Raw genomic sequence first — 20329 nt, 5'->3', positions numbered from 1 at the left:
TGAAAGGCTGAAGGCTGAAAGGCTCTGATTCTTGTCTGACCTGGGTTCTAGTGTCAGCTCTGCCACTTGCCTGCTGCATGATCCTGGGGCAAATCACCTGACTTCTCTACATCTCAGTTTTCTCATCTGTAAAATGGGAATTAAATACTGTTCTCCCTTGCCTTTAGACCGCAGTAGATAAAAGGTATTGAGGTTGGACACAGTCCCTGTCCCAACCACGGTTCACATTCTAAGTATGAGGGGAGACAGTTGTTTAATCCCATTTTATAGATGAGGAAACTGAGGCACAGAGAAGTTGTGACTTTTTTAGTATGGTATCTACTAGGCGCTGCTCTTGACCAGGGTCACATAGGAGACGAGTGGCAGAGCCAGGATTAGAACCCAGGTCCTCTGACTCCCAGGCCTGTGCTCTTTTCACTAAGCCACCGGCTTCTCACCATGTACTGCTGGAGAAATAGAGACTGGATTGCGATAAGGCAGAGATGGGGAGTGGAGACGGAAGGTCCTGGCTCTCAGGACCTGACTGAAGAGATCTGCCCAAAGTCCAAAGGAGTAGCGATTCCAGTGGACGTCCCAACATAGACACCCGTCACTTACTTTAGAGTCTTCAGTGTACGCAAGCCCGGGAGAAGCAGAACCAACATCTGGATGCCTTTGTCCCCAAGTGAATTATCAGATAAGCTAGGATGATCAGAAGGAAAAATATTTATCAGTAGAAAGAGAAGTTTGCTGAATCCTCCTCCTAAATGAAGCTCTGGTGGTTCTCGGTAGTTCCACGGCACGGGTTATCACCTTCCTCACCCATCCCATCCTCCTCCACCCCATATACCAGTGTTCCCCCGCCGGGAGTGATGACAGAAAAACACAGGGGGAAGCAATGCTGCTTGGATAGCTTGGCCCAGCTCTGTATGGTATTTGAGACAGGCCCAAAGCTCAAAAAATGAATAAAAGAAAATCCACCACTTGGTGGCCTTGGTGGAGAGATCCTGGCCTAAGGGTCAGGAGAATGAGGTTCAAATCCCAGCTCTGTCACTTTCCTGCTGCTTTACCTTGAGCAAGTCACTTCACTTTCTCTGAGCCTCAGTTTCCCCAAAACCCATTCTCCCTCTTAGACTGTGAGCCCCTTGAGGGACAAGGACTGTGTCCAATCTGATGATCTTGCATCAATATCAGTACGTAGCGCAGTGCTTGGCACATCATTTGCACTTAAGAGGTCGTACTTATTATTGTTATTATTATTATCATTATTATTATCTCATTCTCATTTGGCCAGGCACATACTCATTCTTGCCTCAGGCCCTACCCTGGAAGCACGGGATCGATCTGGGAGAAGCCCAAAGGGAACTGGGTTGCAGGCCTGTGACTCTCCCAAGCACTTAGTACAGTGCTCTGCACGCGGTAAGTGCTCAACAAATAAGACTGAATGAACGAATGAATGACGATGAGGAAACTGAGACCCAGAGAAATTAAGTGACTTGCCACGGTTACACAGCAGACGGATAGTGGAGACGGGATTAGAACCCAGGTCCTCTGACTCCCAGGCCTGCGCTCTTTCCACTAGGCCCATTCACGGTCAAGGACTCTGCAGCAGGATGTGAGGCTGATAGGAAGGGAGTGGAGGAAGGCTCAGGCAAGGAGGAGGGCAGCATTGTCGCGAAACAGACTTATCACAGAAGTTACGCAGAAACCTATTCACCCATCCCTCAGCCTAGATCAGCCCTTGGAGAGGAGATTCCGTTCCAAGCTAGTCCATTAGACTGGAAACTACTTGAGGGCAGGAATCATATCTATTGGCTGTACTGTACTCTCCCAAGTACTACATTTCTCTGCACACATTAAGTGTTCAACAACTACCATTGATGGATGGACTGACTTAATCTGCTGAACCGCTGATTGAATTCCCTGATTTGCTCTCTTTATTCACCTCTCCCTCAGCCCCACAGACCTATCCATATAGGTCCATATAGGTCCATTATATCCATACCCATAATTTATTGATTTATATTAATGTCCGTCTCCCCTTCTAGACTGTGAGCTCACTATGGGCAAGGAAGGGGTCTACCAACTCCGTCATACTATACTTTCCCAAGCGCTTAGTACAGTGCTCTGCACCAAGTAAGCACTCAATAAATACGAGATTGAATGACTGACTTCATTCCTGCCTCTAGCGAGCCCTGGCAGCAGCACTCACTCGAGGTCGGTGAAGTGGTTGTCTTTGCTCAGCACCTGCTCCAGCTGCTGCAGATTCCTGGGGCTGAAGTCCCAGCCGGTCATCCTGCAGAAAGCAAAATCCAGCCACTGTCAACCTCCACCTCTCAACAGGGGCTGCGTGGTAAACTTCTGGGAGTTAAACACTGGGGTAGATGCCATTTACAATTTGGCATCTCATGGTCCTTATCCTAGTAGTTATCTTAGAATCAAGTTCTAGGCAATGCAGGTGAGGCATGGACAAAATACATCACCGGCCAATAGTTGACAGATGATCAGCTAAACGGCCTTTTTCTGCGGTCTGAGGTATTCTGTGTTGGATTCTTAGCGTGGGTACGAGTCATCGCTAGGACTGCGACATCTTAAACAGTGCAGTTTCGACCGAAGGTGGGGAAACTGAGAGCTGGAAGGGGCAGAGGCACGATGGCTTAGAGGGAAAAGGGTGTACCCTGTGTTTTGGACTGCCTCAATCTTCTAATGAGGCCACAGGGTAAAAGCCTTGGGCCTCTCTGGGGAGACCAGAAACTGCTTTTTGACATTTCAACTGCCGGGAGCCAGAAGCTCAACTAGATTCATCAGGGAAAGCCTAGAACAAATAATAGGAAATTCCTGAAAAATGGGGATCGTGATACCTTATTGTTCTGGAGATCCCAGCCAGTGGGTCTTGGGTTAGTATGGATGGTTGGCTCAGAGGAATTGCAGCCCTGCATGGATACACACACATACACATAAACGCACACACGCAAAACTGAACACAAACCCTTCCCGCTAAGAGGGTGGGGTGCAGTATTCCAGACCACATTTTCCTGGTGAAAACCACACAATCTGCAGCTTAAGCCCCAGTCCTCCTGACCTGACCTCTGGCCTCCGTAGAGACAGACCTATGGAGTGACATCCTTTCACAGTCCATAAGATGGTAAACTTTCCCTTTCTTCAAAGTGACCACCCCACTTCCTTTCACCCTTACTCAGCACTGGTTGGAAGAGGACCACATGTCTAATTATAGTCCACTTGCTAAAGAGTCACAGGCTGCTGTTTGTCTGGGCCCCAGGGGCTTGGGTGGAGTGGAAAGAGAGCGAGAGAGAGGGGGAGAGAGGGAGAGGAAGACAGAAGAGAGCGGGGGAAAGAGAGGGGGAGAGAGAGAGAGGAGCAGAGAGAGGGGGTGAAAGGAAGAGGAGACAGGGAGAGATGGGGAGAGGGAGAGAGAGGGAGGGAGAGAGGGTGAAATGGGGAGAGGGAGAGGGTGAGATGGGGAGAGGGAAAGGGAGGTGAGGGATCGGGAGCGGGGAGGAAAAGGAGGAGGGAGAGTGGGAGGGAAAGAAGGAGGGGGAGATGGGGAGAAAGAGAGAGAGAGGGAGAAAGGAAGAGCAGCAGCAACCAGTGTTCCCGCCCTACTCAAAGAAAGAGGAAGCTGGGACCTGTGCAGAGAGACCATTTCCCCAGTTGGGTTCTACCTGGGAAGAGCAAGTTCCGCTTCGTAGCTTCCAGCAAACGTGAGGATGGTGGTTTTAAGCTGAAGGCTGCAAAGGAAGGGAAGTGATCAGGCAGATGGAGTTGGATTTAACTTAGTGACAGTCTTCAGAATTCCATTTAGAAGCTGAGAATACTGGGGGTGGAAGGGATCTTGGCAGATCACCTAGCCCATGCTGCTGCCTCTGTGAGGGACACATCCAACTATCCCAGAGAGATGAAAATGCAGAGGTTTCCCATTCTCCCTTGGAAGACGCGATAATGTAAAGCAAGCCACGCTGATGGAGAACTCTTCCATCTGCTAACCAGAGTCCCTCTTCCTGGAGACTAAATCGATTCCTTCATTTCCCAGTGAAGCTGGAAAATGGCCATTTCCATTTTCTGTATAACAACCCTAAGAGGCATGGTGGGCTAAATTTGGCTCTCAGCCTTTCTGTGCCCATACCTGCAGGGTGGAGTCACTAATGACAGCATCAAGCTTTAAAAATATGATGCTATGCAGAAGGAATGAGGTTTTATAATATCAATCAATCAGTGTTACTTATTGAGCACTTAACTGGGTGCGGAGCACCATACTAAGCACTTGGGAGAGTACAATACAACAGAGTCACATGTGCCTTGATATACCACCTTTTTGAAGACATTCCCTGCCCATAAGGAGCTCACAATCTAGAGGGAGAGACGGACAATAATATAAATAAATTTATTACAGATACGTACGTTAAATTCTGTGGGGCTGAGGGTGGGGTGAATTTTAAGGGTACAGATCCAAGTCACAGGTAATGCAGAAGGGAAAGGGATTTTGGTAAATGAGGGTCTCTTGGAGGAGATGGGTGGGCATATTATAATTATAATAATTATAATGATAATTATGGTACTTTTTAAGCGCTTACTATGTGCTGGACACTGTACTAAGTGCTGGGGTGGATACAAGCAAATTGGGTTGGGCATAGTCTCTGTCCCATAGAGGACTCACAGTCTTACTCCCCAGAGGTAACTGAGGCACAGAGAAGCAAGTGACTTGCCCACATCCCCAAGACAATTACGCTTATTAGAAGTAGACAATCACCTAGTTCTCCCCATTGAACTCCCAATTCGAATATTAATCTCGTCCGAAGACGTTTTACACTCATGAGCCCTACCTTCAATGGGATTAAAAACAGACGCCATTCCAGGTCGACTCAACCAAGCCACAGTTACATCAACCCGCCCAGGCTGAAGGCCACAAGGCAGAAAAGTGATGGGATCAAAACTCACGATGTTCTGGCTCCCAGTCCTGGGCTCTCTTCCACTACTCCATTCCGGGATGCAAAGCACTTAGTACAGTGCTCAGCACACAGTAAGTGCTCAGTAAATACCACTGATTGATTGATTTCAACACATCATACTGGACCTGGGCTAGGGTTCTTGGAATTTCTACGGAGCTTGTGGAGAACAGGGGCTCAACTGAGGAGGAAGATCGGGGGACGATATGATGGAGAGAAGAATGCTTGGACCCTCTGGGCTCTGTGGGCTCTACTTACCAGGCTTCCACCTCCACCACGTTGCTGCAGGCAGTCACAGTATTTAGCAAGCAGCAAACACCTTCCGTGGTCAACCCGTTGTCACTGATACTATAAAAGGACAATTTGCCAATGTCAGCCCCACTGAAAAATAAACCTTACTTCCATCCCGAGGCAGAGAGAACGAGACAAAGGGTAGGCAATCCTGAGAACGATCTGGGGTTGAAAAGGGCATATGCCAACACCAACTCGGGGTTAGCGAGAGACGAGAAGGTATCCAGTCCTTGCTTCTACTTCTCACTAACTTTGGGCTTTTTGACACTCATTAGTCACTCTAGTATGAATTGGCTGCAGGGAAAGAGGAAAGTAGAGACATACCACCAATTGTAAGGCACTCGATCAGCTCGCTCCCCCCGCCCCACAACCTTGTCTCACTGATTTCCTACCTCAGCCCAGCCCGCACGCATTGCTTCTTTAATGCCAACTTATTTATGTCTATCTCGCTGCCAACCCCTTGTCCATGTCCTCCCTCAGGCCTGGAACTCCCTCCCCTTTCATATTTGACAGACTCCCACTCTGCCCGCCTTCAACGCCTTATTAAAATCACATCTCCTCCAGCAGGCCTTCCCCGACTAAGCACTCATTTCTCCTACTTCCTCGCCCTTTTGTGTCACCCATGCTCTTGAATCTGTACCTTTTAAGTACTTGATATTTATCCCACCTTCAGACCTACCACACTTATGTACAGATCTGTAATTTGTTTTAATGTCTATCTCCCCCTCTAAACTGCAAGCAGTTTGTGGGCAGGGATTTGAGTCTGCCAACTCTGTTGTACTGTACTCTTCAAAGCACTTAAGACAGTGCTCTACATACAGGAAGGGCTCAAAAAATACTACAATTGATGGCTACCTGTGAGTGTGTCCAGGACAGGTTGGGTGAGGGAGAGAGAGAGAAAGAGACCTTGGCTGAGACTTCCAGTCACTTCAGATGTAAATGGGGTGTCTTCACACGCTACTCCCCAGCTCACTCTCTTCTCTCCTTCCAAGGTTGCCTTCTAACCCAACTTCACTCTCACCTTCCCCCTTCTATCCCTTCACCCACATTGTTCCCCTGCCTGGAACTCCCTCCAGAAATCCACCAGACCACACAGCTCTCCCCTCCTTTAATACCTGCCTGAAATTCCATTTCCTCCAACAAGCCTTCCCCACATTTCCCAACATCCCAGCTTATACAAACCCACCGGCAATCTCCAGAATATTTTCATTTCCTTATACCAACCCCGAGTACTTTGGCATACGTGCTCTTCAATTATTTTCTTGGATTACTCTATTGGTTAATATTTCCACATCTGCCTCACCAGATTGACCCAAAGCTCCTTTTGCGTGAGGAACGTGGCACTTGCTTGTTTTGTATTTTCTAAGCAGCAAGTACAAAGCACAGCACCCAGTGGGAGCTCGTTAAATACAATATCTATTAGAGGAGCAGATGAGGTAAGTGAGCCCAACCCAGTACTGGACTTACTTGAACTTCCGGGTGATGGTCACATAGGGCAAGACCTTCATCAGCTCGCGGCAGCCGTTGTCTTCCAGGTGGTTGCCTGACAAACTGAATCACGGGCAAGCGAAAGGAGGGTCATCCCCCAGATCAAGAGGGTCCAGGATGGATTGGACAGTGGTCCCTTTACACTGTAAGCTCCTGTAGGCAGGGAACGTGCCTACCAGCTCTGTTGTATTGTACTCTCCCAAACGCTTAGTACAGTGCTCTGCATACATTAAGTGCTCAATAAATACCATTGATTGATTGATTGCCTATTTGCTCAGAGTGCTTTACTGTTGTGGTTAGTTGGTCAACAAAACCTTACCTAACTGTACACTCACCACTCATGAGGGAGCCTTTCCATATTAACCTCATGTGGCTCTGGTCCCGCCCATCATTCCAGCTCCCCATAAGCCCTACTGAGTACCCAGTGCTTAGTGCAGTGCCTGGTACATAGAAAGCACTTAAACACCATAACTATTATTATTACTTTTGGAAAGTAATATCTAGGTTTTCCTTGGCTCTCGTCGGTTTCTTGGATGATCTTTCCCTCTGACTCACACTTCGTCTAAGTGTATATTTCTCCTGCTTTCCCTATCGGACTGTAAGGTCCTTGTAAGACAGGGAATGTGCCTACCAGCTCTGCTGTATTGTACTCTCCCAGCACATAGTACAGTGCTCTGCACACACAGTAAGCACTTAATAAATACCACTGACTGACTGATTGCCCGCTTTCTCAAAGTGTTTTGTTGTCGTGGTTATTTGGTCAACAAGACTTTCTCCCCTGAAGGAGACTCTCCAGCTTAATGCCTCATGGCTCTGGTACCACCAATCATTCCAGCTCCCCACGGGTCCCACTGAGTACCTTTGGAAAGGATACGTCTAGGTTCTCTTCCGTTTCCCTCTGACTCACACTTTGTCTAAGTGTATGTTTCTCCTGCTTACCCTATCAGACTGTAAGCTCCCTGCAAGCAGAGACCAGGTCTTGTCTTCCTTTTATTCCCCAAAGCAACAAGTGCCTGACTCCACAGATATGGGTACCCACTTCTGTTGACTGACTGATTAGCAGTGAAGCGCTGTCCTAGGCCTTCGGGAGAATGGGAGTTGAGTCAGAGCTACCGACCTACTGGTCTGCGGAATGAATCTGCTGAGAGAGTTCCACCCTGAAGAGGCTGCAGGGTGATGCCAGGGTGATGTAGGGAAAAAAGGGAACTCAAAATGCATGGCCAGGCCACACAGTATAGCCTAGTGGAAAGAGCATGGTCCTAGGAGTCAGAGGACCTGGGTTCTAATCCCAGCTCTGCACTTGTCTGCTGTGTGACCATGGGCAAGTCACTTAATTTCTTTGTGTAAAATGGGGATTAAGACTGTGAGTCCCACATGGGACTTGAACTGTGTCCATCCCAATTAGCTTGCATATACCCCAGTGCTTAGTACAGTGCCTGGTCTAGTCTAAGTAGGAGGGAGAACAGGTACTGAATCCTCAGTTTGCAGATGAGGGAACGGAGGCACAGAGAAGTAAGTGACTCGCCCAAGGTCACACAGCAGGTAAGTGGTGGAACTGGCATTAGAACCCAGGTCCTCTGATTCTCAGGCACAGGCTCTTTCCACTAAGTCACACTGCTTCTCGACAGAAAGTTGCTTCAGCATCTGGCTTCTCAAGGGAACCTGTGAAAGGCAGCAACCTCACCAAGCCCCATGACGAGGAACATTTTGGTCTCAGAGTGGCAGGCCTGCTTTGGTAATCAGTCAGTTGGTCAGTCAGTCAATTATATTTACTGAGTGTGTACTGTGTGCAGAGCACTGTACTAAGCACTTGGGAGAGTACAATATAACAATAAACAGACATATTCCCTGTCCACGACGAGCTTACGGTATAGGGACACCATGTGCAGGGACCAGCACTCCCTCCCCAGAGCCCACAGCCCCCTCCCACCAAGTTCTCTGCCAACGGGACCTCAGCAGGTCCAGGAGGCCCATGTCTCAACTTACTCGACTTCCTCCAGGCAGGAACTTTCTCTGAGCAGCCCTGCGATCGCCTCTGCGTGCTGGACACCGAGCTTACACTGCTGCAACCTGCAGAATGGAAGACAGAGCGGAGACGAGATGGACGGGGCCAGGTCTGGGGCCAGTGTGCCTTCCTTCCGGACAGTGGAAGGTGGAAGGAATGCCACCTGCCCACTCTTGGGTGATCCGTGCCTGATGCCAGCATGGATGCCACTCAGGGGCTATCGTTTATTCATTCAATCATATCTACTGAGTGCTTACTGTGTGAGAAGCTCTGTACTAAGCGCTTGGGAGAGTACGATATAATGATAAACAGACACATTCCCTGCCCACGATGAGCTTATACACCATCTTGGAAGGGGCCGGAGGGTGTGGGGGAGCCAGGCCGTGGCTTACTGGGAAGGCGTTGAATATTAATGAGGCACTGGGCCTTTAGCTTGGGAAATAAGGGAAGCCCAGACCCTGAAAGTTAAAAGGTTCCAATGCAACCTGCCACAGGAGTATAGACAACTGGACAAATGGATGCTAATTCTGTTGTACTGTACCTTCCCGAGCTCAGAGGTCTTCCCTGACTAAGCTCTCTTTCCTCTTCTTCAACTCCTTTCTGTGTAGCCCTGACTTGCTCTCTTTATTCATCCACGCTCCCAAATCCAAAGCAATTTTGTACATATACGTAACACTGATAGTAATGTCTGTCTCCCCCTGTAGCACTTAGTATAGTCCCGTGCTCTATCCTTTAGGTCTTACTGACTTGGCAATAAGGGAATAGTTGAGGCCATTTGAATCAGCAGGTACCAGGATTAGGGTGATAGCAAATGGCTCACTTCAATCTTCTTTTCCAAGCACTTAGTACGGTGCTTTGCACATAGTAAGTGCTCAATAAATATGATTGCTCGGCTGACTGATTGGTGGGGCATGACTTTGCTACTGGCTAAGTGCTTAGTACAGTGCTCTTAAAATATGACTGAATGAATGGTGCAAATGGAGCTGAAGCAAAAGCCAAAAAACTACCCCACAGTTGGATAATTCAGTTGCTGATCTACTGTATTAATTGGCAGAGGTATTGATTGGTTTCAGGAGTTTGCTTGTGGCAGGACTTTCTGGACCAATGAAGAGTGTGGAGCACCCAGTGGGTGGGACTTCCCCCGGCTGCTCCCAGCTTGGTCAGGGGTTGGCTCTCACTGCGGACCTCTCCCTGACCCTCTCCTCCTCCGCTCCTCCATCCTCCCTAGAGAGGCTCTCCCTTGGGCCACCATTCCCCGCTAACCTCCCTGCCACCCACCCATTTCACCGTGGCCCCGGGCTTTAACGACTAAACATTTTGACAATGCAGCCAGGAAAATTCCTCTTACCTTAGTGTCAGTTTTTTAGTTTGAGGAGCAGTTTCATTTTTATCTTCGTTTCTCTTCAAATCCAGAGATCTGAGGGAAATATACCACAGAATTAAAGTTTGCTATCTTACCACAGAATGTCAGACTGGAACTTCAGACTGGAAGGGACTCTAAATCAACTGGTCTCTTTCCCTGCCTCCATGCCATCCATGGTAGGCAAGTATTACTCAAACCTGGGTCCTTCATGACTTTCTTTGAATAAAGACCTTTAAGTCATCTACTCCAGTAGACTACAACCCTCATGGCTTGCTTGTTCTCCCTTAGGCCTAGCTGGAATTGCTTTTCCCTTGACCAGAGATGGAAAGCAACTGGCTACTTTTTGTTTTGCTGGTATTTGCTAAACCCTTAGTATGTGCCAAGCACTGTAGTAGATACAGGCTAGTCAGGTTGGACGCTATCCCTGTCCCACACGAGGCTCACAGTTTAAGTAGGACAGAAAAGGTTTTGAATCCCCATTTTACAGATGAGGAAACTGAGGCCCATAGAAATTAACTGACTTGCCCAAGGCCTCACAGCAGGTAAGTGGTGGAGCCGAGACTAGAATCTATGCCTTCTGACTCCCAAACCTGTGCTCTTTCCACTAGATAGTCAAGGGCTCTACAGTAAAGACGATGGGAAGGGGAAGGATGAAAGCGCAGTCAAGGAGGAGGGAGGGAGGCATTTATGAGAAACAGACTTATCACAGAAGTTCCTCAGAAACCTGTTCACCGCCCCCCTCAGCTTAAACCAGCCATTGGAGAGGAGACTCTACTGTAAACTAGTCTGTTAGACTGGAAGTTCCTTGAACCCCAGAGAAGTGAATTGATTTGCCAAGATCACAGAGTAGGTACATGGAGGAGCAGGGATTAGAATCCAACTCCTCTGGCTCTTTCCACTAGATCACGCTGTTTCCCTATATTGCAGATAGGAGGAGGTAATCAATCAATCAGTGGCATTTCTGAACACTTACTGTTTGAATAGCACCGTGCAAAGCACTTGTAGTAGCCTATATAAGGTACATACATAAGGGCCACAGAAGGATATGGGAATTAAAGTGCCCAAAATGCTGATGTGGGAGTTGAGGGATATAAGATGAGGAGACTAGCAATTAATTGGGGAAATCATCATCTTATGTCTGTCTCCTCTGTCACAAGGTAAGCTCCTGGTGGGCAGGAATCGTACCTCCAATTGTACTCTCGGTAGCGCTTAGGTCAGTGCTATGCACACAGCAGACACTCAATATATACTCTTGACCGATTAGGTGTTTATTAACCAATCAGTCAAGGTCAGCTCAGGATTCTGTGACGCCTGGGTTGGATTTTGTTCCAGGACCAACTCCGTTATATTGTACTCTCCCAAGCGTTCAGTTTGGTGCTCCAGTTTGTAAGCTCTGGGGTAGTGTAAGAGCTCAATAAATACCACTGACTGATTGAGCCACCCCTGTAACTCCCCATTCTCAGCTGTGCCCTCCAGAATGTGTCTGCTTATTGTTGTATTGTACTCTCCCGAGTGCTTAGTAAGTGTTCTGCACACAGTAAGTGCTCAATAAATATGACTGAATGAGTGAATTTTCCCAGATCTACATTAAGCTGTGGAGTTCAGGTGCCCTGGGGAAAGCCAGGAGGGGGAACTATGACAGTGGCAGTGACTTCCGCTCTGAAGGCTGGGCCTGGGCCGCACCCACGACTCCACTCAAGCGCTGGGCCTAATTTGGCATGGAGCATGGGATGACTGCCCTCTCTTTACCCCTTTCCTCTACCTTCGGATCAGCCAAAGAGGCTCAGAGCCCCAGGTGTTGACTGAGATTAAGGTCACCAAAGTTTCATCTCATCTTGTGGAGAAAAAACACCACAGGAAACTTCTGAATAGATAATCTACATTTAGCAGCTGCCATAACAGAGAAAGGAAAAAGGCTATGGGTGATGAGTGGGGCTTGTGGTTTCCTGTTGTCAGACACACTCAGAAGCAGAAATAACAAATAGCCCCCAGAAGGCTGTTGATCAACCCAAAAGCAAAGCGAGCAACTCCCCGAGACTTCTCCCGACACGGCTGGTTTTCTGAGGGGTTTTTTTTCAAAACTTTACGGCTTTTAGTCTTGTTCTTGGTTGTCTGATTCTTGCTCGCATCCATTTTTGTGTATTTCTACGAGGGCTTCCATGGCAGTGCCCCAGCCCAGGAAGAGGAACTCAAAATCTAGCATAAAAATGTTTTCTAATCAAAAGAAGGATTTCAACATGGTGACATTGTCAGCATATTCATGAGCATTTAGGAAAGCCGCATTTGCACTTAGTACCATGTGCTCGATCTGCAAGTGAAATCATCCTGCTTACGGGCAGGAAACGTTTCTACTAATTCTGTTGTATTCTAAGTTCTCCCAAGCACTTAGTACAGTGCTCTGCATATTGTAAGTGCTCAATAAATACCATTTATTGATTGAAAAGAGCATGGCCTAGTGGAAAGAGCCCAGGCCTGGGAGTCAGAGGACCTAGCTTCTAATTCTGGCTTTGTCACTTCTCTGCTGTGGGGCCTTGGGCAAATCACTTAACTTCTCTGTGTCTCAGTTACCTCATCTGTAAAACAGGGATTAAATCCTTCCTGCTTGATGTAGACTGTGAGCCCCGTGTGGGACGGGGACTGTGTCCCACCTGATTATCTTGCATCTATCCCAGGATTTAGTTCAGTGCCTGCCTCATAGTAAGTGCTTAACAAATACCATTTTTTTTAAAAAGGACTTAATAAAAATAATAGTATTTGTGGTATTTAGGTACTTACTATTGCCAAGTGATGGGATAGATACAAGTTAATCAGGAAGATTTAGGACCCTGAGTTCTAAACCTAGCTCTGCCGTTTGTCTGTTTTGTGACCTCAAACAAGTCACCTAACTTCTCTGACTCTCAGTTCTCTCCTCTGTAAAATGAGGATAAAATACCTGTTATTTCCTCCTACTTAGATTGTGAGCTCCATGTTGGAAAGGGACTGTGTCTGATCCGTTTGTCTCAGTAAGCAGCATGGCTCAGTGGAAAGAGCAAGGGCTTGGGAGTCAGAGGTCATGGGTTTGAATCCCCACTCTGCCACTTGTCAGCTGTGTGACTGTGGGCAAGTCATTTAACTTCTCTGTGCCTCAGGTACCTCATCGTAAAATGGGGATTAAGACTGTGAGCCTCACGTGGGACAACCTGATATCCCTGTATCTACCCCAGAGCTTACAACAGTGCTCTGAACATAATAATCAAGCGCTTAACAAATACCAACTTTTTTTTCAAGCCCAGTGCTTAGTACAGTGCTCGGCACATAGCGCTAAACAAATACTGTAGTTGTGGTTGTTACTGTTGTTATTGTTATTATTAGAAGCTTACAATATAATCAGATCAAAATGCCCCAGATATCTAAATTCATTCATTTATTCAATCATATTTATTGAGCGCTTATTGTATGCAGAGCACTGTACTAGGAGCTTGGAAAGTATAATTCGGTAACAGAGACAATCCCTAACCAACAACCAGCTCACAGTCTAGAAGGGGGAGACAGACTACAGAATTTAGACTATTAAATACCCAAACAAGCAACTGAAAAAGTAATAGTCTGAAATCCTTATTTCACTTATTGCCAATCCAGTTCCTAGCACACCTGACCAACGATTCATCACAAAATGGCACTGGAAAGTTGTGCAAACTCCTCTCTCCTCCCTGGCACAGGTCCTGGAGGAAGCACAACGGTCCAGGCATGGACCTGAGGCCAAATCCAGTGGTGAGGAGGGGCGGGATGATTATAGGATTCCCCAGTGTGGAGATACCCAACTGAGCCAAGCTAGTCATGAGGATCAACCCTGCCAAGGATGTCAGTCGTGTTGGACTCCTGGCAAAGCACTGACCTTGGGGACCAGCCACAGGGCAAGGACGTTCTGGGGAAAGGGAGGGAAAAGAGGGACGGGGGAGTGTGAGGATTTGTGGGTTTAGGCAGTGTGTGGGTGCGAAGAGAAGCCTCCTGGAAGAGGCTGGATTGTAAGACTAATATCTTCCCACACATTATGCACTGCCAATTCCATGCCCTTCTCTGCCCGCCAGCCTACTCTCCTGGCAACAATCCCATTCCTCCTCCTTTTTATTTAGTACTTATTTAAGCACTTCCTATGTGTCAAATAATGTTCTAAGTGATAGGATATATACAAGCCACATGTCTTATTCTGGGCAAGCCATTTAGTTTCTCTGGGTCTTGGTGACCTCATTTATAAAATGAGGATTAATTCTAATAATGTTGGTATTTGTTAAGCGCTTACTATGTGCCGAGCACTGTTCTAAGCGCTGGGGTAGATACAAGGCAATCAGGTTGTCCCACGCAGGGCTCACAGACTTCATCCCCATTTTACAGATGAGGGAACTGAGGCACAGAGAAGTGAAGTGACTTGCCCAAGGTCACACAGCTGACAAGTGGCAGAGCCGGGATTAGAACTCATGACCTCTGACTCCCAAGCCCGGGCTCTTTCCTCTGAGCCACGTTGCTTCTCTATGAAGCCCTATGTGGGACAGGGACTGTGTCCAAAACTGATTAGCTTGTTTTTACCCCAGTGCTTAGAAGAGTACCTGGCACACAGTAAGCATTTCACAAATACTGTAAGAAAAAAAAGAAAAAAGTCAATTAGGTTGGACACGGTCCCTTGTCCCACTTGGGGCTCACAGTCTAAGTAGGAGGGACAACAGGAGAACTGAGGCATGGAGAAGTGAAGTGAACTGTCCAAGGTGATAGTGATAATAATAATAATAATAATGGTATTTCTTAAGTGCTTATTATTTAGCAGACAATGTACTAACCGCTGGGGTATATACAAGCAAATCAGATTGGACACAGTCCCTGTCCCATGTGGGGTTCACAGTCTCAATCCCCATTTTACAGATGAGGTAAATGAGGCCCAGAGAAGTTAAGTGACTTGCCCAGGGTCAAATAGCAGACAAGTGGCAGAGTCGGAATTAGAACCCATGACCTTCTGATTCCCAGGCCTGTGCTCTATTCACTACACCACGCTGCTGCTCAACACTTTCTTCCAAATGGCGGAAACGCAGTCTTCCTAGCAGGGAGGCACAGTTCGGCCTCCCCAGGGAAATCACGCTCATTTTCGGTTCTGTCCCCTCTGCTCCTTCCCATTCTTCCCCCACCTCTCTTTTTCCCCTCCCCGTCCCTCCTACCCTACCCACCCCTTTGCCGCTGCTCACCCTGGTGCCTCTGCAATCCTTCCAGGGGGGACCGAGAAGAGGATCACTATCTCCTCCTGCCTAAAATGAGTGAACATAAGTGGGATTCGGGTTAAAGAACAAACACTGAACAACCCTAGGGAATCCCACCCGCCCCTCAGACCCCATCTGGCCCGAGCCCACCGCCCGGCCCGAGACAGCGTTTACCTGATCTGCAGCTCTCTGACTTTCGGAGAGGTCACGGCCATCTTGGCCAAGGCAAGGATGGCCTTCACTGAAATCTCGTTGTGGCTTAAACTGTGGATTTAAGGCACGGGATTAGGATTTTAGCTCAGTCTTTCTCCTCTCCTCATCTCTTACCACTCGCTCCCCCACTAGGGCAATCCATCAGCTCTCTCCCTCTTACTCATCCACACTCTTCTCCCACCTGCCCCCAGCTCGCACTCTGTTTCTCTCAAGCTCACCTGCTCACTGTGCCTCATTCTGATCACTCCCATCACTGACCCTTCCCTGGGCCTGAATCTCCCTCCCCCTTCAAATCCAGCAGAGCAGAGCTCTCCCCAACTTCAAAGCACTTCTGAAATCACATCTTCTCTAGGAGGCCTTCCCTAAATAACTACTAATTACTAATCTCTCCACGTTATATTCCCGACAACTGGCACATACCACCTACTCTTACCCTACCCTCTCTAGACAGTAAACTCATTGTGGGCAAGCAAACGTGTTTACCAACTCTGTTATATTGTTATACTGTACACTCCCAATTGCTTAGTGCAGTGCTCTGCACACAGTAAGCCCTCAATAAATACAATAGATTACCCACTTGTGAACTCACAACCCCCTAGTGCCCTTAAGTATCTACCTTCAAAGCGATTACTTAAGCCCTAACTCTCACTCACATATCCTTTACCTTCATCCTTCTGTCTGGGAATTATAGTAACTTCTCTCTCCCCCACCAGACTGAAAATTTCTTGAGGGCAAGGTTCAGGTCTATTTATTCTTAGTATAGGCTTTGCATAGAGAAGGCAGCCAATAAATTTTATTGATATTGATGGGAATCGCTAGACTTAGAATGCAAACTTCTTAGCTCCCTATGCACTAAGTCTTTTGAAACCAAGTAGAAAGGGAAGAGAAAGAGAGATAGAGACTATTCAGTTCCTATTTGGTCTATTAAGCCTTATTTCAGGGCTGGATTAACTGATTTTTTTAATGGTATTTATGAAACATTTACTAAGTGCCAGGGAGCACTGGAGTAGATATAAGCTTATCAGGTTAGACACAGTCCTTGTCCCACACGGGGCTCACAGTCTTAATCTCTATTTTACAGTTGAGGAAACTGAGACACAAATAAGTTAAGTGACTTGCCCAAGGTCACACAGCAGACAATTGGTGAAGCCAGAATTAGAATCCAGGTCCTTCTGATTCCCAGGCCCATTACCTCTATCACCTAGGTATTATTAACTTGGCAATAAAGGAATAGTTGAGTCAATAGAGACGGCAGATACCAGGATTAGGGTGATAGCAAACAGCTCATTTCAATCTCCTTTTTTCCCCCCTCACTCCAAGCTCTTTCCTCTGACCGTCTCCTCCCCACCCAAATCTTTCTATGTAGGGAGGGAAGACCTCTTCTTCCAAATGAGGCCCCTCATGAACCTTGGCTCGGGAGGGGCCGCTGAGTACAGGGCAATTCCCTATATGTGGAAATGGAGGAATTTCTTGAAAAAAACATTAAATTATGCCTTTCCAGTCTGTAGCAATTTCATTCCAACCTGACGTTCTTCTTCATAACAGGCACGTTTAACTGGAAATGATCCGACAACACTTACTCAATCTTCTGTAATTTTTTCACTCCAGAAAATACTTCTGTGATCTTCAAAACTTCAAGATCCCTCAGCTTATTGTCCTGCAAACTACAAATCAACATGAATTTTGTTACAGATCTCCTTAGCCAAGAATGCCGGGAGTACTGGATCACTGTAATCTTGGGCAAACCTCACCAGATCCCTACGGTAGACAGCCCAGCAGGCTGAGGTTTACACTTTATCTCTGGAGAAACTGACAAGTGACTTGCCTAAGGTCACACAAGTGCTAGTAAGGTCACCAATATCTCCCACCCTGGAACTTACCTCCAGATTTTTTTTAAATTTGTGGGTTTTTTTTAATTTTTTTTTTTAATTTTTAATGGTATTTGTTAAACACTTGTACATACAAGTCATCAGGTTAGACACAGTCCATGTCCCACATATGACTCAGCAGTCTTAATCCCCACTTTACAGACCAAGTAACTGAGCCACAAAGAAGTTAAGTGAACTGCCCAAATTAGCACAGCAGACAAGTGGAGGAACCAGGATTAGAACCCAGGTCCTTTTACTCCCATGCTTTATCCACTACGCTTCTGTGTGTCAAGCACTGTTCTAAGCACTGAGGTAGATACAAGTTAATCTAAGGTCTCCTTATGTTCAACGTCCCCTGAAACTCAGGGTCACGTTGGGAGCGTTCAAGGACCAAGACCTTAAACTGGGTTTGGAAACAAGGGCGTCTTCCTTTCTTTTAACAGTATTTGTTAACCACTAACTATGTGCCAGACACTGTTCTAAGTGTTGGGGTAGGTATGAGGTAATCAGGTTAGACACAGTCCATGTCCCACATGGGGCTCATAGTCATAATCCTGATTTTACAGATGAGGTAACTGAGGTATACAGACGTGAAGTGACTTGCCCAAGGTCACACAACAGGCAAGTGTCAGAGCCGGGCCTAGAACCTAGGTCCTTCTGACTCCCAGGCCCATGCTCTGTCCACTAGTCCACACTGCTTCTCTGCTTTGTCCTGGGACTGAGTTCTGAGAAAAGGCAGAAACCATGAACTGGCTCTGACACAGAAAAAGGGAAATTAGTTCTGGATCAAAATGAAACCTGGAATGTGAATCGGTACAGATAGAATCAGTGTGAAGCAATGGGTCTTTGCCCTGTAGTTCTTATTCCCATCCTGGGCTTCCAGGGAGCTCCGCAGTTCCCTCTCACCATCACATACTCACTTAATCTCTTCCAGCTGAAGACAGTTTGTAAAAGCTTGCATCAGGTGATCCACACCTTGAGCAGTGATTTTGCTTCCAATTAACCTGGAGGAGCACAAAGACTGTCAATGAAAGCCCAGGAGGATACTGATGTCTGTCTCTCCCTCTATCAATCAGTGGCATTTATTGAATGTTTAGTGTGTGCAGAGCACAGTGCTAAGCACGTGGGAGAACACAATATAACAATTGGTAGACACAGACGCAGCCCACAGCGAGCTTGCTGACTAGACAGGGAAGAGACATTAATATAAATTATTGACTCTGTATTTATTCATTCAATCATATTTATTGAGCACTTACTGTATGAGAGCACTGTACTAAGTGCTTGGGAGAGTACAATACAACAATAAGCAGACACATTCCCTGTCCACAGTGAGCTTACATATTCATTCGATTGTATTTATTAAGCGCTTACTGTGTACAGAGCACTGTACTAAGCACTTGGAATATACAATTCCTATATATATATATATACACACACAAATACACATATATACACACACATATATATACTATACACACATCCAGTATATAGATGTATATACATATCTAAATAGATCTCTATGTCTAGATATATCTCTATATTGATGCCCTCCAAACCGAGGGCTGCCCCGTTTACCAACTCTTTGAACAGTGCGAGATCCATACCCACTCAGTTTCTTTCCCAGAAAAGCCCTGGTTAGCATTACCCTAGGTCCCACTCACCAGCCCCTAGGGTTGCACGGCTTTATGGAGGAAGAAAGTGCAGCCAGTAGCTCACTCCCTCCCCCACTCAAATCAGCAAGACCTTGGCCAAGCTCATTTAGAGGAGCTCTAAGCAGCACCAAGTGGTATGGCCACAGAGGGTTTTTTTGGGAGAAATAATAATAATACTAGTAATGAAATAAAACATTCAAATCACATTTCCTCCAAGAGGCCTACCCTAAGCCCTCATTTCCTCTCCTTCCACTCCCTTGTGTCACCCTTGCACTTGGATTTGCATCGTTTATTCACTCCTCCCTCAGCCCCACAGCACTTACGTATATCTTCATGATTTATTCATTTATATTAATGTCTGTCTCCCCCTGTAGACTGTGAGCTTGCTGTGGGCAGGGAATGTGTCTACCAACTCTGCTGTACTGTACTCTCCCAAGTGCTCAGTAAAGCGTTCTTCACACAGTAAGCACTCAATAAATATGATTGATGGATATTATATGTGTGTGAGTATATATATGTAATATTAAATTGAGTGAACACTCCTAGTAGATGAAAATTGCCTTGAGGAGAAATAATAATAATAATGTTGGTATTTGTTAAGTGCTTACTATGTGCCGAGCACTGTTCTAAGTGCTGGGATAGACACAGGGGAATCAGGTTGTCCCAGGTGGGGCTCACAGTCTTAATCCCCATTTTATAGATGAGGTAACTGAGGTACCGAGAAGTTAAGTGACTTGCCCAAAGTCACACAGCTGACAAGTGGCCGAGCCGGGATTCAAACCCATGACCTCTGACTCCAAAGCCCGTGCTCTTTCCACTGAGCCACGCTGCTTCTCCACTGAGCCAAGCTGAGAAAGAGCACTGTAATACAACAGAGCACTAGGCATTCTTTGGGTGCTCACTGGAGGCCTGATGACTAACTGACAGAGGCCATCCTACCTCTTTTAGATGTTCTGAAGACATCTTACCCACTTCCTGTGGGGTATATAGCCAGTGCACACTTCAAAGCAGTTAGTCTTCTTCCTCCCTACTGCCTTCTGGGAAGGGCCCCTCCAAACAATAGTATACAGACTTGGGCCCTATGAGAAGTCATGGCCCCCTAATCCCAAAAAGGGGCAGCCGCTGCAAAATCCCCTTCCTGCTGGCCCATCCCCACAGCTTCTGAGGTCTGAGCTGACGCAAATGCTCACCCCACTTTCTTCAGACTCTCCATCCCTGGCAAGCTCCTGGCGAGGGCTTCCGCAAAGGCATCTCCGCATTTCCTGCTTCTGAAGCTGCCGG

The 20329-nt window shown here is 46.9% G+C and overlaps 1 protein-coding gene across 4 annotated transcripts in view; it reads right to left on the bottom strand.

The window, feature by feature from the left end:
- NLRC5 (NLR family CARD domain containing 5) overlaps positions 1 to 20329 on the bottom strand; it is an 86799-nt gene that overhangs the window by 35961 nt on the left and 30509 nt on the right. For all 4 annotated transcript variants that reach the window (XR_003762891.1, XM_029075652.1, XM_029075655.1 and 1 more), the window contains 13 exons: positions 20239 to 20322; positions 18314 to 18397; positions 17106 to 17189; positions 15487 to 15576; positions 15301 to 15360; positions 10076 to 10144; positions 8709 to 8792; positions 6702 to 6785; positions 5202 to 5291; positions 3663 to 3728; positions 2841 to 2912; positions 2192 to 2275; positions 598 to 681 (listed from right to left, as the gene is read on the bottom strand). Coding sequence is in view for 3 of the 4 variants with exons in the window: in XM_029075652.1 (XP_028931485.1) it covers positions 598 to 681; positions 2192 to 2275; positions 2841 to 2912; positions 3663 to 3728; positions 5202 to 5291; positions 6702 to 6785; positions 8709 to 8792; positions 10076 to 10144; positions 15301 to 15360; positions 15487 to 15576; positions 17106 to 17189; positions 18314 to 18397; positions 20239 to 20322 (1035 nt within the window). In the remaining variant the exon portion in view is untranslated. The remainder of the gene's footprint in view (positions 1 to 597; positions 682 to 2191; positions 2276 to 2840; positions 2913 to 3662; positions 3729 to 5201; positions 5292 to 6701; positions 6786 to 8708; positions 8793 to 10075; positions 10145 to 15300; positions 15361 to 15486; positions 15577 to 17105; positions 17190 to 18313; positions 18398 to 20238; positions 20323 to 20329) is intronic.

Source organism: Ornithorhynchus anatinus, chromosome 11 (genome assembly GCF_004115215.2).
Source record: "Ornithorhynchus anatinus isolate Pmale09 chromosome 11, mOrnAna1.pri.v4, whole genome shotgun sequence".
Classification (NCBI taxonomy): Eukaryota; Metazoa; Chordata; class Mammalia; order Monotremata; family Ornithorhynchidae; genus Ornithorhynchus; species Ornithorhynchus anatinus.
This window is presented reverse-complemented; position numbering and strand designations above follow the sequence as displayed.